This window comes from Macaca fascicularis, chromosome 15, assembly GCF_037993035.2.
Source record: "Macaca fascicularis isolate 582-1 chromosome 15, T2T-MFA8v1.1".
In the NCBI taxonomy this organism is placed as follows: Eukaryota; Metazoa; Chordata; class Mammalia; order Primates; family Cercopithecidae; genus Macaca; species Macaca fascicularis.
Genome location: NC_088389.1, coordinates 51,235,536 through 51,257,085, shown reverse-complemented (window position 1 = coordinate 51,257,085; position 21,550 = coordinate 51,235,536). Strand labels below are relative to the sequence as shown.

At 43.6% G+C, this 21,550-nt stretch overlaps 2 protein-coding genes across 23 annotated transcripts in view; one reads left to right on the top strand and one right to left on the bottom strand.

Annotated features, from left to right (window-relative positions):
• Positions 1 to 644: 644 nt before the first annotated feature.
• LOC102143040 (uncharacterized) lies at positions 645 to 1,693 on the bottom strand. Its single transcript, XM_074016893.1, is given in 4 exon segments — positions 645 to 959; positions 961 to 1,065; positions 1,067 to 1,432; positions 1,434 to 1,693. Coding segments are annotated over 4 exon segments (576 nt in total). The 5' UTR covers positions 1,479 to 1,693; the 3' UTR covers positions 645 to 899.
• The window catches only part of ZNF462 (zinc finger protein 462), a 155,105-nt gene continuing 134,669 nt past the window's right edge, over positions 1,115 to 21,550 (top strand). For 17 of the 22 annotated variants that reach the window (XR_001485566.4, XR_001485567.3, XM_045373585.3 and 14 more), the window contains exon 1: positions 4,100 to 4,289. The gene's annotated coding sequence lies outside the window, so the exon portion shown is untranslated. Of the gene's footprint in view, positions 1,171 to 1,481; positions 1,648 to 4,099; positions 4,290 to 6,892; positions 7,103 to 21,550 lie in introns of those variants that run through there. The other 5 variants (XM_074016883.1, XM_074016881.1, XM_015436888.4 and 2 more) reach the window with 3 other exon arrangements.

Sequence of the window (21,550 nt, the reverse complement as noted above, 5' to 3'; positions counted from 1 at the left end):
GAATGGATCATACTTGCATTGGTCATTCTGATTATAAGACTTCACTGTTTCTTGAACTAAAAGTGCAAGATTTATTATTCTATTAATGCTCATAAAGTCACTCTTTTGATGAGCCATAATTTCTCTTTATGAGGAGTGTGTATGCCAGTCACCCATGATAAGGGAGAAGAAAGTCCAGACTTCTAACATATTCACATTCCCTGCAACATTAATAGTCTTGAAACCCCATATGACTCCAGGGGATAATGCCACAGGATAAAGTAACAAAAGGTAAATTTCAATGAGTCAGGATGTCCCCATGAGACTTCCCTCACATTGTTGGCTGTGTAGGAAACCAAATTTTTTGTATTTTAATTAACAAATTTAAACATTAACCCTCCTAATGGAGAAGATAACCCACCAACTAGCCTGGTATTATCTTTGTGAATATTCTTAGGGAACGAAATAGCAGGAGGTGTGAACTTTCTCCTGTTTATCTTAATGGTCTGCTAATGGCAAAGCATAATTACAGTTACTTAAATGCCAAGTTTACTAAGGTTTTCACGAAAACCTTCGGCCACAGCGCTTTCCTTGACTGACCCAGCTTTTATACAGTTTTTTTTTAATCATTTGAAAAAGTGCCCCAAATAAAAACAAGAAAAAAGAAAAGCCCATTCCCTTTATGTTTAACCTCTTTCAATTATTTTCACTGGGGAGTTAAAGCGTTTGTGACTTCTAAAAAGTCGAAAAGATGATGTGTATGGCATCATTAATTGAATTCGTATCGCCCCCACATTCAAAAAGCAAGAGAGTTTTGCGATAGTTCGCTTCACAGCTTCAGGAAGTCAATTTGCTTCTAAACCAAAGACCGAGTGTGTCTTCTAAAGACCATCGTGTGGTGCCGTATTTGGGATGGAAACTTAACCATTGTACCTTTCCCCCACGCACCCACACCAGAAGCCTGAAAGCCACCATCTCCCCCGTTGGTCTCTGGATCTCCTCGCTGTCTTTGTCCCTTCTAGACGTGGAGGCTTGGAGAGGAGGTTTGGTTTCCAAGGATTGGAGCGTTGTGAAGGGCGGGGCCACCTCCAAGTCCATCTCCCCTTTTTGTCCTCTTCTCCTGGGACGGGAGGGTGGAGCCAGGTCCCCCCGCGGCCGGTTCGGGAGCTCTCTCTATCTCGGTCGCTCGAGGTGAGTGTGAAAGGGCGGCAGCCCGTTTAATTGCAGCACAGGTTAATTTCTTGAGTTCACCGCAGTCGGTGCGCCAGCCGCTTCCCCGGTCTTTGCCAAGTGGGTTTACGAGGTCTGAGGCGTGTTGGGGCGCGCTCACGTTCTCGCAAAAGGCTCCTCCCCAGGGCTCAATTCCCCGACTGCGGGAAGCCCTTTGGTGCCCCAGGAGCCTTGGAAACCCAAGGTTTCCTCTGACCTCGTCGCTCCTTCCTCCCTCCCCACCCGCCTGGTTCCCTACGTCCCTGCCCCCAGGGAAGGACGGCCCCCATCTTAGGACTTACGACCCAAGCCAACCCAGAAGGTACCTTCACGTCGATGAAGATTTTATCGCAGCCTCCAAAACCCAGCAGTAATAGGAGCTTTCAACCTGAAATACGATTGTTATTTTCCCGGTGCAGAGCTTGACAGAAAAGTCAGCTTTTTATTAAAGACAAAGAGGTAAATTATCAGCCGGGACAGTGGAGGGACGGCGGAGACCTGGCGCGCTTCCTCCGGTTGCCACGAGGAATTTATGGGGTGGCGGCGGCCAGTGCTCAGACACCCCCCGGGTCTCGGTGGGGAGGAGCTCGGGGCAGGAGGACTTCCCTAGGTCCCTCCGGGCACTCGGAAGGGGGAGTCCTCCGAAAGCGGCACAAAGCCGGGATCATTTCAGTCCGGAACAGCTTCAGCGTCCTCCTCCTCTCTCCTTTCTTCTTTCTCTTCTCGGTGACTCCCGTTCCCCTTTCGCCTCTGTCCTTTCTGCGCCTTGTTCTCCTCTCTTTACTTCTCTTCCCTCTCCTCGCCTTTCCTCTCCCTCCCCCTCCTTTCTTCTCCACCGCACGCGTAGAGTGTCATTTATTTATTTATTTATCACCCCCGCCATCAACACCCTTTTAGGGATCCCGAGCTTTTCAATGTGAGTGGGAGGAGAAAAGGGCAGGAAGTGTTGACTGGAAGTGGGTGAAATCGTGCCTCGGGGTGAGAGATTCTGCTCAGGAATATAGGGTCGGGAAAATCCTGGAAAATGAGGATTTAGATCTGTTTATGAAGCCCCGCTATCGGATGGGAACCAACTCCGCGCGCGTCTCCTCCTCCTTTATTGTATGGATTTATAGGTGTGTATCTTCTCGGACTGTTGCTTGGGGGGAAGGAGGAGAAAGGGCGAGTATTTAAAGAGGACAGTCTTGCCCAGGATCCTTAACACCGCGCCTTCACCGGATGCGCGCTCCTCAATGCAAAGGAATCCAGCAACATCCCCCAATTCAGACGCGGACAAAAGAAACTTTAATTAAGGTCTCTGCCCCGCGCGCTGCGCGTTTCTCTCTCCTGAGGCTGTTGATGTCCAACTCCAAGATCCGAGAAATAGAAATGGTACAATCAGCCCATGCCCTTGAACTTCAATTGCTCCTGACTTGCTGCATTGATTTTTTTTTTTTTTGATACTGTAGAACCCCCACCCCCACCCCCCACCGCTCCCAGTCCAATTAAAGCCTTAGGAGACTTTCGACCTGGTGGTGGAGGGGGAACCACTCCTTTGCAAAAGAAATAGTTCAGAACGATACGGAGGAAATTACACTAAATAAAAATTCAAGGTGTGAAAGCTTCATCTTGGCTCGCGTGTCTTCAACACCATGACACCTTATCATTAGGAGCGCTGATTGTTACTTTCCGAGCCTTTAGATGATCAGCCAGAAAGTGCAAACAACGCGGGGCTGGAGGGTGTAAAGTTATTTAAGCAGGCTTTCTTTTTTTCTTCTGGTGCGCAGTCAAAACATTTCACAAGTTAGGAAAAGAAAGTGGTGGTTCCGAAGCTAGGAATGATGGGCTCTTTTCTCCTCCACCCCCCACCTTCCATATCAGAAAAGAAATAAAACGCACAATGAGCCTTTATTTCAGGAGAGAAGACTTCAAAATACGTGCCAGTAATGGACAATTTGAGCTTTTCACTGGAAATACTCACACCGCAAGCTGGAAAGGGATTAAAAAGCCCCACGTGGTTGATCTGGGTTTAGACTTGCAACCTCCAGTTCCCCATGTATGTTCTTTGCAAAGGTTGGCCTCTAGATGGATGCAAGTAAGGGACCCTCTGGGGCCCGGGCTCGGCGCCTCGGGCAGAGCTGACGGTGGGAGCGCTATGAGCTGCCGGGCAGGGTCCTCACCGGGGGCTTCCTCTGCGGGCCAGGGCTGCCGGTCGCCACCGGGACGCGAGCGCGCACGCCTCGGCCCGGCGGCCGCGCTCCTCGCACCGCCTTCTCCGCAGGTCTTTATTCATCTCATCTCCCTCTTCCCCTTCTCCTTCTCCTTTGCCTCCTTCTCCTCCTCTTCCTCCCCCTCCTCCACCACCACCTCCTCCTCCTCTGCCGCCGCCACCTCCTCCTCTTGCATCTCACTGGCCTGGCTCTGAGTGACAAAGACAATGTCCCAGCCTTAACTTTGCAACCACCTTGCCTCCTTCTGGGGTTCAGCAGGGGGGATGGGGGACAGCAGCAGCAGCCTCAGCATCTCCTCCAGCTTCTCCTTCTGCTCTTCTCGAGCTCTTGGATAATTCTTCCTCTTTTTTCCCCTAGCCTTTTTCCTCATTTCTTTCTTTCTTTCTTTTTTTTCTTCCTCTCTCCTGCACGTTGTTGTTGTTATTAGAAAGGCTTCGCGCACCCCCTGGTGCTCCGGCGTTTTGTGTGGCAGGAGAAGATTGTCTTCCTTCTCTCTTTCTGTCTTGCTTTCTCTCTCCCCCTGGTTGCTCATTATTCAGAGAGAGACACAGAGGGAGGGAGAGAGAGAGAGCGCGCGAGGGAGAGGGAGGAGAGGAGAGAGAAGAGGAGAGAGGGGAGAGAGAGAGTGAGAGGGAGAGGGAGGGAGGGAGAGAGAGGGAGAGGGAGAGAGACGGATATCTCAGGTCATCTGCAGCTGCAGCGAGTCTGAGGAGCCGAGGAAGGCAGGGAAGATGGCGATCCTCCATTGCTGAGACCCGGCAGAAGCACATGAGACTCCCAAACAACTTCCACAACAATAACCCGAGCAGGAAGAGGAGAAAGAGAAAGAGGATAAGGAGGCGGTGGGGCTGGAGAACCCGAAGCACCTCCCGGCGCCGGGACGCTTCTTCTGTAAGTTACTGCAATTAACAACCACCTCGGGGTGGTCCGAGTGCTCCGGGGAAGAGAGCGCGGGGTGGTGGAGGCACAAACGCGCTCATTCATTCGGCCAAGGAGGGTTGGAGGAGCGGGGAGGAGAGGAAGTACCCTGCATGGACTGGCTGTTGGAAGAGGAGAAGAAGCGAGAGAGAAGAGGAGGAGGGGGAGGAGGGAGAGCAGGAGGGGGAGGAGGAAGAGGAGGAGGAGAAGCGAGGGAGGAAGAGGAGGAGGAAGAGGAGGAGAAGGTGGTAGTGGTGGCAGTAGAGGTGGCTGTGCTTTTCCTGCTGGCTGCTCCTTCTGCTGGGGGGAGTGAGCGCGGTGGCTTAATTAATTTCGTGTAGTTCTATGAAGAGAAGAGAAAATGAAAGATGAGTGAGAAGAGAGCTGGAGGCTTAGGACGGATGCTCCGAGTGTGGGGACAGGAGTAGGGACAGAGAGGGGGGCGGAGGGCGGGAGGCCGGAGACCTGAGCCGAGAGCCAGAGGGAGCAAGCGAGGGTCAGAGGAGGGAGAGCTCCGAGCGAGCGGCCCCGACCTGAGCGGGTTGACCTCTTTCTTTCTCTGTCCCTCTCCTTCCTTTCCCCCCTCTGTCTGCCTGTCCCCCGCCCGATGGCAAAGCCGTGCGGATTGGCACCCCCCCTCTTCCTCAGGTATTTGGCTCTCTCTCTCTCTCTCTCTCTCGCTCTCTCTCTTGCTCTCTCTCTCTCTCTCCCCGAAGTTGGGATGCGGGGTCGGGATGTGTCGGGGGGTGGCTGCTGCAGCTGCTGGTGCCGGTGCTGCTGGTGAACAGAGAGGCGAGGAGCGGGGGGCACCGGCCGGGTGGGGGGCGCAGGTTCAGGAGCGGCTGAGGAGCTGTCTCCAGGCTGGAGGTTCAGAAGCGTCTGGTGGAGGAGGACAACGGTTTCTGGAGAGGAGAAGCCATTACACACGCTTGGCTCTCCTGAGGAAGGGAGAAAGGAAGGCAGGGGCCTGGGGGGGGCGTCTCACTCCTGGTGCAGTTCCCAGGGGTCTGCCCTCCTTCCAGGCACGAGGGGAAGCCGCAGCCGCCCCCCATTGGAGCAGCCCCTCTTTCCCTTTCTTTATCTCCCTGTCCTCCATTTGCAAGCTGTCTGCTTTGGTTCCAGTCCAGACTCCAAAACACAAAGCTCCTTCTCACGTTCATTCTCCAGGCTGTTCACCATTCCTGAAGGAACCCTCATTTTCTTTTCATTGTAGCTTCTAACCTACAGAGAGGGAGGGAGGGAGGCTGCCTGGAGTTCCTTTTATATTCCTCCCCAACCAAGAAAAAAAAAAAAAGTTTCATTTTTAAGCACGCGTCTGGGATGGGGAAAGACCAACCAGTTGGGGCTTTCTCCAGGGCTCCCGGGGGCTGTGTCTGAGTGTCTGTGTTGGCTGTTTGGTTTGCTTTGGTTTTGTTTCTGGAGGTTGCTTGCAGGTTTTTGGAGGAAGTGACTAGTTTGGTTAAGAGCTGGGAACTGAGTCAGGTAAGCCGTGTCATGTTGTAACTCCACCAGAAAATGGAGGAGAGCGGGTTTCCAGGAGACAAAGCTGAGATGAGAAGTGTTTATAAAATTATGGATGTCTCCATTTTGAAGCTCTGTTGGTGATGGCTGGAGGAGGAGGAGGCTTGCTTGCCTACTCCTTCTCTCTTTCCAGAGGGAAACCTTGTGGTGGTTCCTCACTATCTATTCATTATGCAAGGAAATGAGGGCTTTTAAGGGTTCCTCAGATTTTTCTCCACCAAAGGAGTGCTTTCACAAGTTATTGAGGCGTTTGTTTCCATTTTAAAGTAAACTTTTGGAATTTTTTTCTCCTTTTGAGTGGACCTGAAGGGTTTTGACCTCCTTCAGGAAAGGCAAGGCAAAAACCTTAAAACATTTCCACTGAGGTCTTCACACAACTTTAAACTGCTCCAGGTCTCCTGAAAGTCACCAGGAAATGTGATTTCTTCCTTGTGAAGATGGTGATGGCCCTAAGCTCAGATTTTTTTGAGTTCTAGGGCTTGGTTATCATCATGTTTTGATGCACTGCAAGACTTTATTGTCTGATTTGGGTTGATTTCTGCAAATATTAAAAATAATAAGAATAATCCTGCAAGATCTCAGAGGAACTCTAAGACTGACTAACACCAGTTTCTCCAGGTTCTCCATTTCTCTTTAGGTCGTTCCATTTGTATGTTAGGCCTTCTTTTAGTTTCTTTGTTTCCCCCTTTCCCTTTCCTTCGGCTATTTTTTTCTGTGTTCTGAAGTACTCTAAGTCTTCAGAAATATCAGTATGTCTTCTTAACAATGTCACTATGGAAACAAATTTGAAAAACACAATGTCAGTTGAGAAAACCTTATGTCCAGGTATCTTCACCTTTTTAATTGGAAGGAATTTATTAAACATGTAGGAAGGAATTATTTTGTGAGGATAATTTGAAAAAAGGACCCAGTCCTACCCTTGTCCACGCAGTGATGGGAGCTCTTCATATATTAGTTCTAGAGAATGTACATAATTGACCCAAGCGAAGAACTAAATCCCGAAATGCTTCAGGAATTTATAAAAGCCAACCATGAAGATGTTGCTTTTCCATTAGGTGAGGTAGCCATCTTGAGGATGAGGGAAGATGTTGGAAGAATTTTAGATGAACTGTTGAAGATAGGTGAGGAGGGCTCCACGGTGGAATGAAAACTTGGAGGAGATTCAGAACCAATTAATATATTCTAAGGAGGCTAATTGGACCTTGCTTTCAACTAAGAAGAAATATAGAGAGGTACCAGCTTCAACAGAAATAAGGAACACATTGGTGAGCAACTTATAACAGCATTTTTCTTGCTTTGCTTTCTCATTATGTATCAGATTTTTGTGTGTAAAGTTCCTTATGTCTACAGTATTTTTGTGCATATTGAAGTGGTTTTAGATTCCAGATGTAATTATATTCTGTTGAGTAGCTGGTAGCACTGTCACTCAGTAAATGCACAGTGCTGTATATGACAACATCACATTTTTCAAACCAAACTGTTGTGTCATTAATTGAGGGTTATTGTTCTTCTGAGGGGTGTGAAAGGAGAGGGGAAATACATGGTTCTTTAGCTGATAATTGTCCATGGTCAATGAAGTAAAACCATGTTTGTGCAGAGAAAAATGTATGGTTTCAGTTGATGTGTATGCTCATTTAAAAATACTTCTGTTAGATACCTGCTCCTTTATGAAAAACCTAGGCCTCTCCAAGGGCACTTTAAAAAAATCCTACTTGGAATCATAACTTTTATTATTCATTTTTGAATGTAATCTTTTGATCCCATTACTTTTGCTCTTAAGTGAAATTTCACCAATATTATATTTAAATTTGCTAATGCATAAATGGATTCACCAAACTGGGTGTCCAAACTGGGAAGTTCAGATGCAGTGGATAAAGAGTTATTTGGAAAAGTAATTACCAGATAATTTTACATCTAATTAACCATGTATGTTTATGTAAACATAAGTACATTATATATTGATCTTGAAACAAACTTTCATGATACCTTTTTTTATTGTTATTGATAGCAGGACAATTGGTTCATTTGCTTATTTCAGCAGGGGGGAAAAATCTGACTATCTGGTTGTCAGTCCAGCTGTTTGACTCTCCACATTTTTTACTTTGCAAGCAAATGTTTTGGGGTCTTAGAGTTGAACTTTTCTGGAAGGGAAAAATAGGTATTTAAGAGGCATCTTGGAATTTGGGAGTGCATTCTAACTGGTTATCTAAGACACATCCATCTCTGATGCCCTTCACCAACATGGCAAACACCATAATATTTAAGGACATGGTTTTTTGAGTTTTTCTAGACATACCCATTTGAATTAAGACAAGTATTTTGGAATAAACCATCATGAGAGAAATAAAAAGTATTAAATCAGACATTTTCATTTAATGTCAAAGCTCAAAGATCATTTTTGTTTATGAAACAAGTTCATGTGGCTTATTATGCAAATTTTTGCCATGGCTCTAATATATCACAAGGAGAAATCATGGAGAAATATTTGCGAGCTATGATGCACACTGCCATAAGAAAAATTCTTGTATCCTCACATTCCATAATATGTCTCATATTGGATTTATGTCAGTCTAATTCATTGACCACATTCCCCGAGGAATTGTTTTTCCCCCTTACTCTTTGGAGTTGGAGACAACTTTTAGAGAAAAAAAAAAAACAAACTTATCTACTCTTCCTAATGAGTCTTCCGGAAGACAGCAGAAGAAAAAAAATCCAACTCTACTAATGGACTTTAGAGTACTTGTGGTCGGTTTTCCTGAAAGAAAGGAATGGTAAAGTTGCAATGGGAAAGAGTCCTTTTTCTGTGTGATGGAGTTTAATAGGGTCTACTCTGTCTTAAATTATTCCTTGATGTTGCGATTTCTTGGTTAAGGTAACCTTACTTATCTTCTTTATGGCATGTGCCTTTTTCAGACTTACACTTCACTACATCATGAAATTGACAAAACTGTATCAGCTATTCTGAACTGATAATTGAAGAACAGAGATGCTGTTTCATAATGCTGCAGTCACAATTAGGAGATACATAATGGACTCTTACTGCTAAGGATCTGATATGAATGTGTGACTGGGGTGGTTGGTATATTCAACAGAAGTGAAGGGAGAATATTTCCATGACTGAACGCTAAAATCCAGTGAACTGAAAAAAAAAAAAGTCAGTGTGTGTGAGTGTATGTAAAAGCAAGTATCTTGTGAGTTTCACATACTTACGGAGTATGATGGCTTTGAGAGAGACATTAGCTGGGTATTGGTGACCTATTAATTGATTATGAGAAAACAGAGAGGAGAATAGATAATGCTAGAAGAAAATTCCTGTCCTTGTGTGATATGCCAAGACATCTGGCAGATGTTATGTTGGGCCCTAAGGAATGGACAGTTTAATTTTAGCCCTAGCAAGGAAATGGGAAGTTCTAAGCTCTTTTAATAGCACAAGTCTTAGTTTGGGGAAGGTTGCTTAAAAAAATAAGAAAGAAAGGAAAAGAGGCACTTACTGTTATGTGGAAGAACTCTAGGGAGTAGGGAGTGAAAACTGAAGTTTTGGGATGAGGAGCAAAAATGTTATTTCTCATGTAGAAATTAACATAAAATTATTTTAAAAGTGACAAATATGTACACTATAAGTAAGGACTGTTGGGTATTTAATACTCACCAGGCAGAACTTCCAATTTAGAAGCTAGTTGTTTCAGGCCCTAGATCATTTAGTTTAAGTCTCCTCCCTCCACTTGCATTATACTGAAGAGGAAACTGGCACAAAGACATGAAGTGACTTGCACAAGGTCAGAAAGTTCAGTTGTAACCACGCCAGGCCTAGAACTCAGGTCGGCCGACTCCAGCCTAGTGCCCTTTCCACTACCCCATTGCATTTGATTGTTGAGGGTTGTGAAATAGCCGCTCTCTTCTCCGGGGCCCACGGCTTTCTGAGAAACTCTGTGCTCATACACTAGTGGGCAGGAGTATGAACTTTTCTTAGTTGGATTTAACATGTTGGGGAGCCCAGGGTTGAGCGTGGTTTCATTCATAGATCCAGAGACCAATTTTGTTCATGTGACATTCAGTAAAGTGTTAGCTCCTGGGTTTGCAGCTGTACTTTTCTTTTCATCTTTGCTGCTCTCATCTCTCATTCCATCATCCAAGGGCTTGGGAGCCCTTTTCAAATGCCCTTCTTTGGAAGTTTGTGTGAGTCTATTGCAACTTACAATAGTGCCCACAATTGGACTCTGAGGATCTATTTTGCAACGTGGTGCAGATTTAAATTGGCTCCTTTCAGAGATGCCATTTTGTAATACTGATGAATGCCTGAGAGGGTGAAATCCAGTCTGAAACAATTACTGGTGGTTTTCCAATGTTCTTACTCATTCAAAATGTGCCCTCCGTGTATCTTCTTGGAGCCCAACTCTCTTGCAGACCAGTGGCTAACCTTTTCCCATTTTCCCAGTATACATGAAATCATCCTTAAAGTGACTTTTAACAACACAAACAACATTTAACCATGGGCAATGGGACAGTCCTGTAAGGAAGGGTACAATGGGTTTCCACTTCTGTCTCTTCTTGGATGAGCAAAAGTGATTTTGTAGAGAAGAAGAGTGATGTTTGGAAGTTTCCACATTTCCTAAGCTCCGTCCAAACGAATGCATCAATTTTTAATCCAGGAGGCAGTCTGGAGAAGGTAGTGCTGGATGTGGACCTTCTGGCAGAAACACAGTTAACGCTGTAAACAGTTGAACCTCAGTGTGGCACTCCTCCAAATGAGTTGACTGTCGAAAATAAAATGTTCCAGAAGAACTGGGAGAACAGGAAAGAAGTTAAAACAGCATGGTTTGCATGCCAGTACTAAAGGAAGAAGAAAAAAGTTTGGGTTGGGGGGGGCATTGGAGAGAAGATAATTGTAAGTTGAACTGTCTCTTGGATTTATAAGACCCAGGAGAAGTTTCCAAATGTGGGAAAATGGGTTTTTATGAATTTAGATTGTATTTGCGTTATGCTAGGAAGCTCTTTTGGATTTTTTTTTCCCCCTTGAACTTTGTATTTGGAGAACTGCACACACTGATAAAAGGGAAATCCATTGGAAGGAATTTGGATGTACATTTTGTGCTTGAAAATGCTATCATAAAATTTATCCTTTTTCTAAGTCCTCCTATCCTCATCAGCTGAAGCACATATAGGGTTTTTAAAGTCTTTGGATGTGTGTGTGATTCCAACACAAAGTTAATTATTTTCGTGGCTTAGAAGGATAGAGCGGTGTGGTGTGAGGAGGTGCTGGTATTGTCACCTACAAATGCATTGCCTTTTACTTCTGGTGAGCAGATTACTTGGTGTCTTCAAAGCATTCTTGCCTAATTCCTAGCTGGAGACATTTTTTCTTGAGTTATTCTTGGAGAGAAAGTTTTTTGTGTGTGCCAGGTCATGGGTATTTTGGTATTGATTTCCTTGCTTTCATGTGTTTGCTTGTTCAGTTTACTGCATGTTGCTTCTGGATATTAATAAAATACTTGTGCTGCGCCTGTCCACATCTTACCCCCAACCTTATTCAAAGAGTAGACCCTGTTCTTTAGGGTGAAAGGAAGTTTGATAGGTACTTATCTGTTCAAAAAATAAATACTTGAAGATGAGAACTGCATAATTCAGGAAGTTATTTGCTAGACCTTCACATAGACAAATTTTAACAAAGACCACACCAGGAAAGATGGAGAAAATTCTGCTAGGAACCAATAGATCCTGATTAAAATGTTTTAGGATCACTTAGTAGGAAATTAAACATTTGCCCAAGATGAGGAAGCGAAGTATTACCTTTGGATTCAGTTTGGTTGGAGCACAAAAGGAGCTGTAGGCCCAGGTGAGACAACTGTGTCAGAAGTAATTAAGCCCAGGATTTGTGGAGAGGCTTAGCCGCCACAGAGCCCAGCTGGGGAAGGCCAAACTCACTCTCTAAGTTCTCGTCTGGGCAGTTGAACCAGAACACACGCTAAGGCCTCCAAATTTTGGAATTCTTCTTTTTCCTGTTCTGATTTAAGAAGGTAATGCCATTATTCTTTGGTTTTGCTCATGTCAGCTGAGTGCCTCTCTTTTGAACTGGGAAATGCCAGAGACTGGGGGATGGGAGCCATGTCCTCTAAGGGAAAATTCTCCCTGTTAACACTGCAAATGTGCTTTAACATCGTCCCTATTACTCCAAAAATAATTGTGCAGTGGCACAATGTGGGATACTTGAAAGATGTTTGCTGCACAAAGGTTCTAATACTCACCTGCAGATTAAGAAATGAGTTTCTAAACCATCTCATTTCTATTGCTAATGAAAAGCTTTGGAAGGCACCTGTGAATTAGAGCTCCAGCTGCTATCATGGTAGGGAAGTTAGGCCTTGAAAGGATACATGGATTAGCCCGTCAGAAAAGCAAACAGTAGCATCAGCACAAGTAGAAAATAGACAAGGTTGTTAAAGCTAACAGGAAAGTAGGCTAAAGCATTGCTGTAATTATATGGTGGAAATTTGCTGGGAAGGAGTGACTGGTTGGATAGGAGAAGGAAAAGAAGAAGAGAAGCAGGAAAATAATGGACTAGCCAAATTGAAGAAGTCTGTCCACTGGGAAGAGCCTATGGGAAGAAGTAAGGCATTGCTTTTAAGAAAGCAATATAGCAAGTAGAAAAAGACCTTGTAATTTGGTACCTAACACGTGTGAAATACGAAGACCAGTGCTCAGATCCACATTCTTTGGCCAGTTCCTATTGTAAAAAATAGAATTGGGTTTGGAGGACAATTTATGTGACTTTGGGGTTACAATTACAGCCTTTCTGATAAAGGACAGATGGAAACTCAAGGGAACTGGTTAAGTAGGCCTAGGTGGAGATTTTCCTGGAAAATGAACGGAGAATAGAGCACAGCAGAAAATAGCTGCATTATTAATGGGCAGAAAATGTGATAGTCCTCTCTAAAGTGATCCATAGAGCTTCTCTACCTACGCCCTGGGTGTTAGAAGAAATGAAGAACAAAGACATGCCTTTTCAGAGGGGAAAGGAATGGACTACTACCTGGCGTCAGTTTGGGATTCAGCCATTGGCTTGAGCCAAGCGTCACAGGCTGGTCTGTCCATCCGGTCCCAGCATTTTAAAATCCAAAATAAGGCCACTGTGGTCCAGAATGTTTAGCCATTCTAATCCCTAATTACATCATCCCTCTGTGTTATGACTCATTAGTCAGCAGTTGAGCACCATTCAACCCAGATTGCCATGGGCCTGATGGAGGGGTCCTTCGTTTGGGGTACAATTTGAATGCTGGGTTATAGCTGAAGATGACCAAAGATAGATACCAGCTACAAGTACTTATCACCCAGAATCTTTTCTCTTCAGTGTTTTCTATCTTAGTCTTCTTTGAAGACTAATTAGTATTTAATAACAATAAGTGGCAAGGGATTCTTTGTAGAAGAGACCATTTTCTTTCTTTCTTTTTTTTTTTTTTGGAGACAGTCTTGCTCTGTCACCCAGTCTTGCACTGTCACTGGAGTGTAGTGGCACGATCTCGACTTAGAGCAACCGCCACCTCCCAGGTTCAAGCAATTCTCCTGACTCAGCCTCCCAAGTAGCTGGGACTACAGGCACAAGCCACCATGCCCAGCTAATTTTTTGTATTTTAGTAGAGATGGGGTTTCATCGTGTTGCCCAGGCTGGTCTCGAACTCCTGAGCTCACGCAATCCACCTGCTTCAGCCTTCCAAAGTGCTAGGTGGCTAGGTGTGAGCCACCGTGCCATCCTCAGAAGAGACCATTTTAATTTGAGTATCAGAGTTCAGCTGCAAGAACTTCTCCCCTTTGTGCTGTCAATTGAATATTGTCTGTTCTAATATTGGGTAAGAACAATAGAAAATAAATATGATTGCTTCATCAAAAAAATCTGCCAACTCTACAGAGTGGGAATACCACATAGGACCTTAAAAAATGTTGTCTTCCCTCCTGGACTGACTCACAGTTAATACTGGACAATGGTTTTTATTTTTTTCTAACATTTAATATGAACCAGGGACTGTTCATAGGGTACAGGAAACTGAGGTTTAGGGAGGTAAAGTAATTTAGCCAAAGTCATGAGGCTGCAAAGTGGGGGAGCCAGGATTCACATGAATGGGGGACTGTCTCCAGAGGCCTGGCTCTCAACTGGTGGGACCCAGCCTTGGTTATTACTTCATCTGCTAATAGCTTATGTTCTTGATGGTTTATCTCTTCCAGTTGCTTATGCCAGGAGTATATCCTTGGAGTTCTGGAAAGAAATCTGAGAATAATGGAAAATTAATTATAATATATTGGTAGATATGAGATATATGACTTATTGTAATAGCTTGGGGAAGTGTGTTTAACTGAAGAGCGCCCTTTTCTGAATTAGAGAGGAGGTGATAGGGAAAAAAAGCAAGAGACCATGTAGGGGACACTTTAGGGAATAAACATTTTAAAATTATATCAGACTCAGAAAAAAATGAGCCACCTACTTGTTGATGTGCTGTGTGACCTTTTTTTTTTTTTTTTTTGCAGAAAAGGTGTTGTACTTTTTTTCTTCATAGGGCCGCTTTTGAAAACTCAGTGCCCCGTGTTGGCTCTGGTTACTATCAGCCTGAGAAGTGTTCTCAACAGCTACGCAGATGTTTGAAAATTAGTTCTACTCTTTAATGGTCATTTTTGGGACATGGTGCAGATTCTTTTAAAAGTGTGGGCCCCCCACCCCTTTTCGTGATCACCATGTGCTCTGTTTAGATCATGGAGATGTGATGAGTGCTTTGGTTTTATTTGCCTCTCTCTGAAACATTACAACGTAGTAAGAAGTTTATGGATGAGCACAAGTGTCCCTAATAGAGTGACACACTGTGCTAAGGGAGATAGAGCAGATCCAGATATCCCTACGGTATCCAGGAGAGTAGCTTTTCTGCAAACGGTGGTTGGACATTAGTTGCTGAGTAGACTCTTCAGCCCTGAAGAAACTAGTGGTGGTTTTATAAAATCTTAACTTTGCTGTGGATCTATTCGGTTGATCTCTGGTCCCCAGACTGACCCATAATCAAAACCTTTGCAGAAGGATAAACACATGTCCTGTTTATAAAGTGTACTAGAGAAGGCCACAAAGTCATCCATTTTTACTTCTCATCCATATCATTATCTACCCAGTTTATAAAAACCGTTATTTTCTTAGATAAAGGATTAAAATAGAAAAAAAAAAAGCTCAGAAAAAACATATAAAGTTAACAATGGAACTGTATAGTTAAAGAGAGTAAAATAGAACTGAAGCGTGTTGTTCTCAGGGTGGAATTTCTAATTTGAGGAATAGGAACTCCATTCAGCCCTGGACGGCATAAACTGTGACCCTAGGCAGTAGTGCTTAGCATTCTAGGATAATCCCTCAGAGAGCAGCCTGTCTCAAAGACCAGTTCTCAATGGGCTTCTTCAGTTTTCCTTTTAATTTTTTGAGGAAACCTACCCAGACTACCCTCAGGAACTGCTTTGCAGGAAACAAGGTGAACTGGGTCAACGTATCTTTGTGGATACAGTGAGAATTGGGAATTTGCGAACACATTCAATGTGAGGGGCTCCATAGGAGAGGAAGCTTGGGATATGTTCTAAGGAGGTAAATGTAGAAAGTTCATGTGTGCAGGCCTGGCAAAGGAATCATTCATTCTCTTGAAAAGAAAACCACATTTTCAAAGACGGATTCTATGATAATTTAAAAAGTACATTGTATAATTCACATAAAATAGCACGGATTTAAGGAGATGGAATTGTATCCTTCCACTTGTGTGGAAGTTTTTGTCATTCATTCCATCTTCTCCCGTGGCTTTGCCTCCAATTAGCAATTTTGCAGGCCTGAGAACTGAAGTGGTGTTGAAGAACAGATGTCAGCTGTTCCTGAAATTCATCCCTGCCCCATGGTTGACTCAGTGTTTCAGAATACCTCACCCATTCTTTTTCTGACCAGTGGCTGTAGCTTGTTAATAATGAATGAACATCACCCATAGGTCCTGAAATTAGCAAGTGTTAAATGTTAGGTGATTATTAGGGGAAAACAAGATAATCTAGTCAGTGGGCTTAATTAGGTTGTGATTGCCCAATTGCTGCTTCATGATAATTATATTCATAACCCCATTTCTAGACGTCAACTACAATTATCAAAATTGACCCCAGCATAGGTGTTAGGAATCTTATTTGAAGCAGCTCCTTAACGGTGAATATCTGATGTTTCCAATGTGCTTCTGCCTGTTCTTTCTTCCCCTCTTGCCCCCTTTCCATGATCTTTACCCCATCTTAGTAGAAAGGTCATGGCAATATTATTTTGTCTGTGACCATGCACATATTGTATAGCTTGTGTTGGTGTCTACAGAAAAAGAAATTCTTAAGTTTTTAGGGGTCAAGTATAACTGCAGAGCTTTCATAAATCAGCAAATAGGAATCTTGAAGCATAAAATTCCCAAATTGGCTGGATTGTTATTTTCCTCCGCACATGAAACCTGTTAAGTCGATTGAATATGATTCATTTGAATAGATCTTTTACTTTATAAGGCATAATCTTAAAATGAAAAAGAGAGTCATCTGTGTTTAAGATAATGCCTTAGCAACATGATCACTAAGATTTGAGGGAACTGTAAATCGAGAACTTTTAACTTTTTATCACCCCTTCCTTTCCTCCAAATTATGAAATTTGCTGCCAGTGTGTTCCGGTATAAAAAAGAACATGTCATTACTAGGGACATTGTTTACTGTTTATCTCCCAAATGAAGTCAATGATTTCCAGGAAATACAAACAACAACCTGTATCAGAAGTGATACAGTATACAGTGTGGGTATGTCAGCGTGACACCGTGAATCACTAGGCCAGATTGTCATTTGGCAGCCTTCCCTTTGTGACATGCAGTTATATGGGAAAATAATGCACTTAAAACTTGCATACCATGGCTGAACTTCAGTGCAATACATCTGTCTAAAGAACAACTAGGAACTCAGCTACTGTATAAATTGCTTTATATGTATATATGTGCATATGTATGTATATGTACACACATGTATCTCTATACATAGTGATAGATACTCTCTAGGCACTTATTTTTCTCTAAAGCATCAAAAGTACAAATAGTCATCTCTTAGAATTTCTGGGGTGAAAATGCAATTCTCTGTGCAGGGGTCTCTGTTAAGAAAGTGATGTGTAGTGGGTGGAGTGTACTCTTTGGGGCCACACAAGCTGAGGCTGAAATTTGTCTCTGTCCATTACTAGCTGTGGGACCTTGAGTAAGTCATTTAACCTCTCTGTCCCCATGATTTCCTAGTAAAATAAGGATTATTATAATTTGAATCTGTAGAACTAACATAAGGATTAAAAAATAATATGTGTCTAAGAGTCCTGGTTCATAATGGCCACTGAAAGTGATAGTTTCTTCCTTCCTCACTGATAGAGAAACTGAGGCAGAGATCGTCTCCAGGGCTTTGCCCCATTTATCTATGGTCAGTATATTAGGTATTTTGTTCTTGGTCTTAAACTCAGTTTTTGGAATCCCGCTTGTTTAATTTTGTGCTGTGTCTCCCTTTCCTGATGAGCAGTCTTTGCTGCAGTTGTCCATTCCCAGGTAGACTTTACTACGTCTTGAACTGATGGTCTGTGGATGAAGCAGCACTCCGTATTGCTGTGTGTGCATTCAGTAGGAGCTTGTAAACTACCCGAGAATGATGCCATTTCCTCTTGGAAAAAGTACATTTATATGGTAACAACGCCTTCAACCTGACCTTGCAGAGCTATTCCCTGGAGTGTTGTAGGGGAACAATTTTTAATAAACATGAAGTTTTTCAAGCTTTTCAGAAGAAAGATGTTATTACTGTTCCTATTGTTTGGTATCATTCTGGCAAAAATGATATGTCTAAGAAAATTGTCCTTATTGCAGAGAAAATATTGGCTGTGCTGTTTATATAAATGTTGTCTGCCTCACTGTTGCTCTACTCACATAGGTATCTCTTAGCCAGTTTGAAGACTGCCCTGTAGCCTGGCTTAGAAATGCTTTGGTTTTCTCTGTGCAAATGTTTATTTTAATAGTCCACATCTACTTGGTTTTACTAATGTACTATAATATCAGATGCTTTCAGACCTTATGGGTAAGGAGACTAATTTTAGAGTGTTTTAAGAGTAGGTGATATTTTAAAATGTGGAAAATGTGGAGTGGCGTTGGTAGGGCCTAACCAGACTTACTTTATTGGGTCTGGCCAAAAGGACATTCATTGGTAGCTTTATTGGTGGTGGTGGTATGGTGGTGGTGGTGTGGCAGTGGTGTGGTGGTGGTGGTGTGAATGTTAGTGGGAAAGATGAAGAACATGTAAGTGGTTCTTTGGTAAAACCATCTAGTGATTTTCCACCTGTACAAGCAAAGTACCCATGATTTATTTATTTATTTATTTTACATTTGGGAAATTTCCAGAGAAATAAAGGTGTCCTTGGAATGTTGTTGTTGTTATCATTATTATTATTATTTTTGAGACAAGATCTTGCTCTGTTGCCCAGACTGGAGTGCAGTGGCATGATCTCAGTGCACTGCAAGCCCTGCCTCCTGGGTTCAAGTGATTCTTCCACCTCAGCCTCCCGAGTTGCTGGGACTACAGGCACACGCCACCATGCCTGGCTACTTTTTTGTATATTTAGTAGAGATGGGGTTTCAGCATGTTGGCCAGGCTGGTCTTGAACTCCTGGCCTCAAGTGATCCGCCCACCTCGGCCTCCCAAAGTGTTGGGATTACAGGTGTGAGCCACTGTGCCCAGGCAGAATGTTATTATTTTTTAATTATAAATAAACTTTAGAGTTGCCACATTAACTTTGTGTCCAGAGCTATTTGAGGAGGAAAGAAAAACCTTGTGTTTATTTATTGCTGTTTAAATCTCTAGGATTCTCCTAAATGAGAGATTTTTGGTCTTCAAAGGGTAGAACTCAAAACTAAAGGAGTAGAGATGTAGCTGTGGCTGTGGCAGTGGTTATTAGTACAGAATGCCCTCAGTACAGTAAGAAATACGGGATGAAAGAGTGGGAATGGAATCCTGGACTCCCTAGGACCCCTTAAAGACTGGGAGTGGGAAGGTTGTCCAGTTGGTTACTTCTTTAAGAGATGTATTTTATTTGGGAATGCCACTGTCATATGTGCTCAGTTCTTGACATATTGAAGGATCCTTGTTTATTTGTGACTACAGAGTAGTGGGAAAGTGATTGACTTTGGGGTGTGACCTGAATTCACACCCTGCCTGCCACCTCCTAGCTTTGTGAACCTGGGTCAAGCTCCTAATTGCTCCTCTGCTCCAGTTTCTTATCTTTAAAGTGGAATTCTCTCTCTGGTGAAGCCTGAGAGGGATAATATATGTAAAGTGTTCAGCACCCTGCCAGGGGCCCAGTAAATGACCACCTCTACAGTTCATTTGCAATGATCAATTAGGGGCCACCCAATGACTCTGGTACAGATGGCATGCTCTTGCCATTCGTCCAATGCCTGGTTTTACATACTTAGTTAGCAGTTGTGGGATGATGATAGAGTTGGAAAGAATTTAGTGTCTTCATCTTCATGTGTTTTATAGAAGCTGTTGATTTAAGGAACATGTGCCCATACCTCTATTCATTCATCGAACACTTACTGAGCTCCTCCTTTTGAGTACTAAGCATGACTGCAGTATGCGTAGGTGGTCAAACCCAGGGGATATGAGATCTCTCTATCACAGTTGTGTTAGGCTCTTTGTTTTGGTAATTGAGTGATTATGATGGAGATAGGTGTCCTCAGCCACATTCAAATAGCCTGGAGCCAGGGGATGGTGGAGAGTGGCTTAGGCTGTGGGTAGTGGATTCCTGTTTAGATGCATTCATTTCTACATCTTTGTGTGTATATATTTACAATATAATCTGCTAACCATATAGTCAGTGCTGCTGTGGTTCGTAATCTGGCAGATCATTTAAATATTTACTCCAAAATATCTTGTTCTCTGTTGGTGTGAAGTAGAGTTTCCAGTTATTTTTAGGTCATTTTCATCTTAGCAACCCTGTTGGAGATGAACCAGACACGCTGCTGTAAACTGTCCCCACATTTGGATAGAATTTAATAAAGTAAAGTTTAATGGTTTGGTCCCAAGAGGCAAACAGACCATCTGGTTAGCAGAAGGTTAGGTCAAGTATTGCATGGCTGCTGAGAGGGCCACAAAGCAGCCCTGACACACTGGTAATGTGTCCAGTTGCTGAATGCATTAAGCATTGAAATGGTGCTTTCAGGTCTGCCGAGCCAGCAGTTCTGTTACCACCGCTGTGACGCAGGAGATAATTCAGCTGGGCAAGCAGCAGCATGGGGGTGGATCTACAGTACAGGATGTGTAATGTCAACATGAAGGATTGGAGCTGGCAGAAGGAAGGGAAGCAGTCATTTCATGCCAGTGCAGGAAGCCTAGAGAGATGCTTTCCACCCACCCCCCCAACCCTGTCTCTTGTCCTCTTCTGGAGCTTTCACATTATGTGTTAAATGATTACCTTGTGCATGGTCCATGGCAAAACTTCAGCTGATTTTTCTGCCTCTTTTGGAACCTGTCAGCATAAACAGAGTAAACCACATTCCACACACATGTAGGGCGGGCAAAGGAAAGAGTTTACTGCCCAGACTGGGAGGAGGAGAAAGGGCTTCATTAGGCAGGAGCATCTTTGTGCTTGAGATGGAATCCCATTGTATGTCCCTTTGTGCTCAGATTTGAGACCGGCCATCCATTCAAAGCCTGCAATCATCTCAGAACATTGTGCTGCAGCTGTAGTCGGTAGAAGGCTGCAGAATGGTTCCAGTGATTCTGCAGAAGCTTAGCAATTACATAATTGCTATGTAACTGGAGAGAGCCATCAGGATTGTCTAGTTCCCCTGGAAAGAAAGCTTCTACAATTTGAGGGGTAGATTGTTTTCCCTTGTTAAACCTGAAAGCTGATGAGCAAGTACATCACACCACTAGGCTGAAACCAGGTCCTCTCACTGGCATGAGAGGGGAAGAAATTCACAAGTACACTTGGCTGGACATTCAGTGGACTTCACAGCTGTGTTAAAGGGAGAGAGAGCAACTCACTGACTCTTGGAATCGTGGATCCTTGTAGCAGTTTAACATGATATTTAACTTGTTTCTAATGTCTGAGACTGTGTTCTATATGCATTCAAGGCATGGAGTATTCCAGAGCTTTCCTAGGAATGGGACACAGAGTTGCTCGTAATCACCAAGAGCCCTCTCAATTTCTGCCACCCGCTCAGGAGGATTTTCACAGCCTCTCTTGAATGAATACTTGCCTCAGATGCTGATCAGTGGAAGCACTGCAAAGCCTGACTCTTCAGATATTCCTAAATACTGCAATCTTCTCGGCGTCAGCTCATGATGCTGTCTGAGTCTGTGCAGTCCAGGAGCTGGGACAGACTGGACGGTTTGCCTGTGAGAACTTCACAGTGCAGAAATGAATTCCTTCTTTCAGCTCCCTCACCACTTGTTTTCCGTAGCTGAGAAAACTTTGAGGTGGTGTTGGCTAAATGTAGGTACGAGGGCTGCCTTAAACCAGTGAGAAGTCCAAGGCTCCATTGCATCCCGTGTAAAACACTCATCTAAAATTAGCCACATCTCCTAACCCAACTGTGGACTTTGTGTTTGTTTATGTTAAGTAGCTCTAAATTTCAGTGATCCTGCCTTTCTGGTGTCAGTTTTGTGGAGCTGCTAGGATAGAAAGA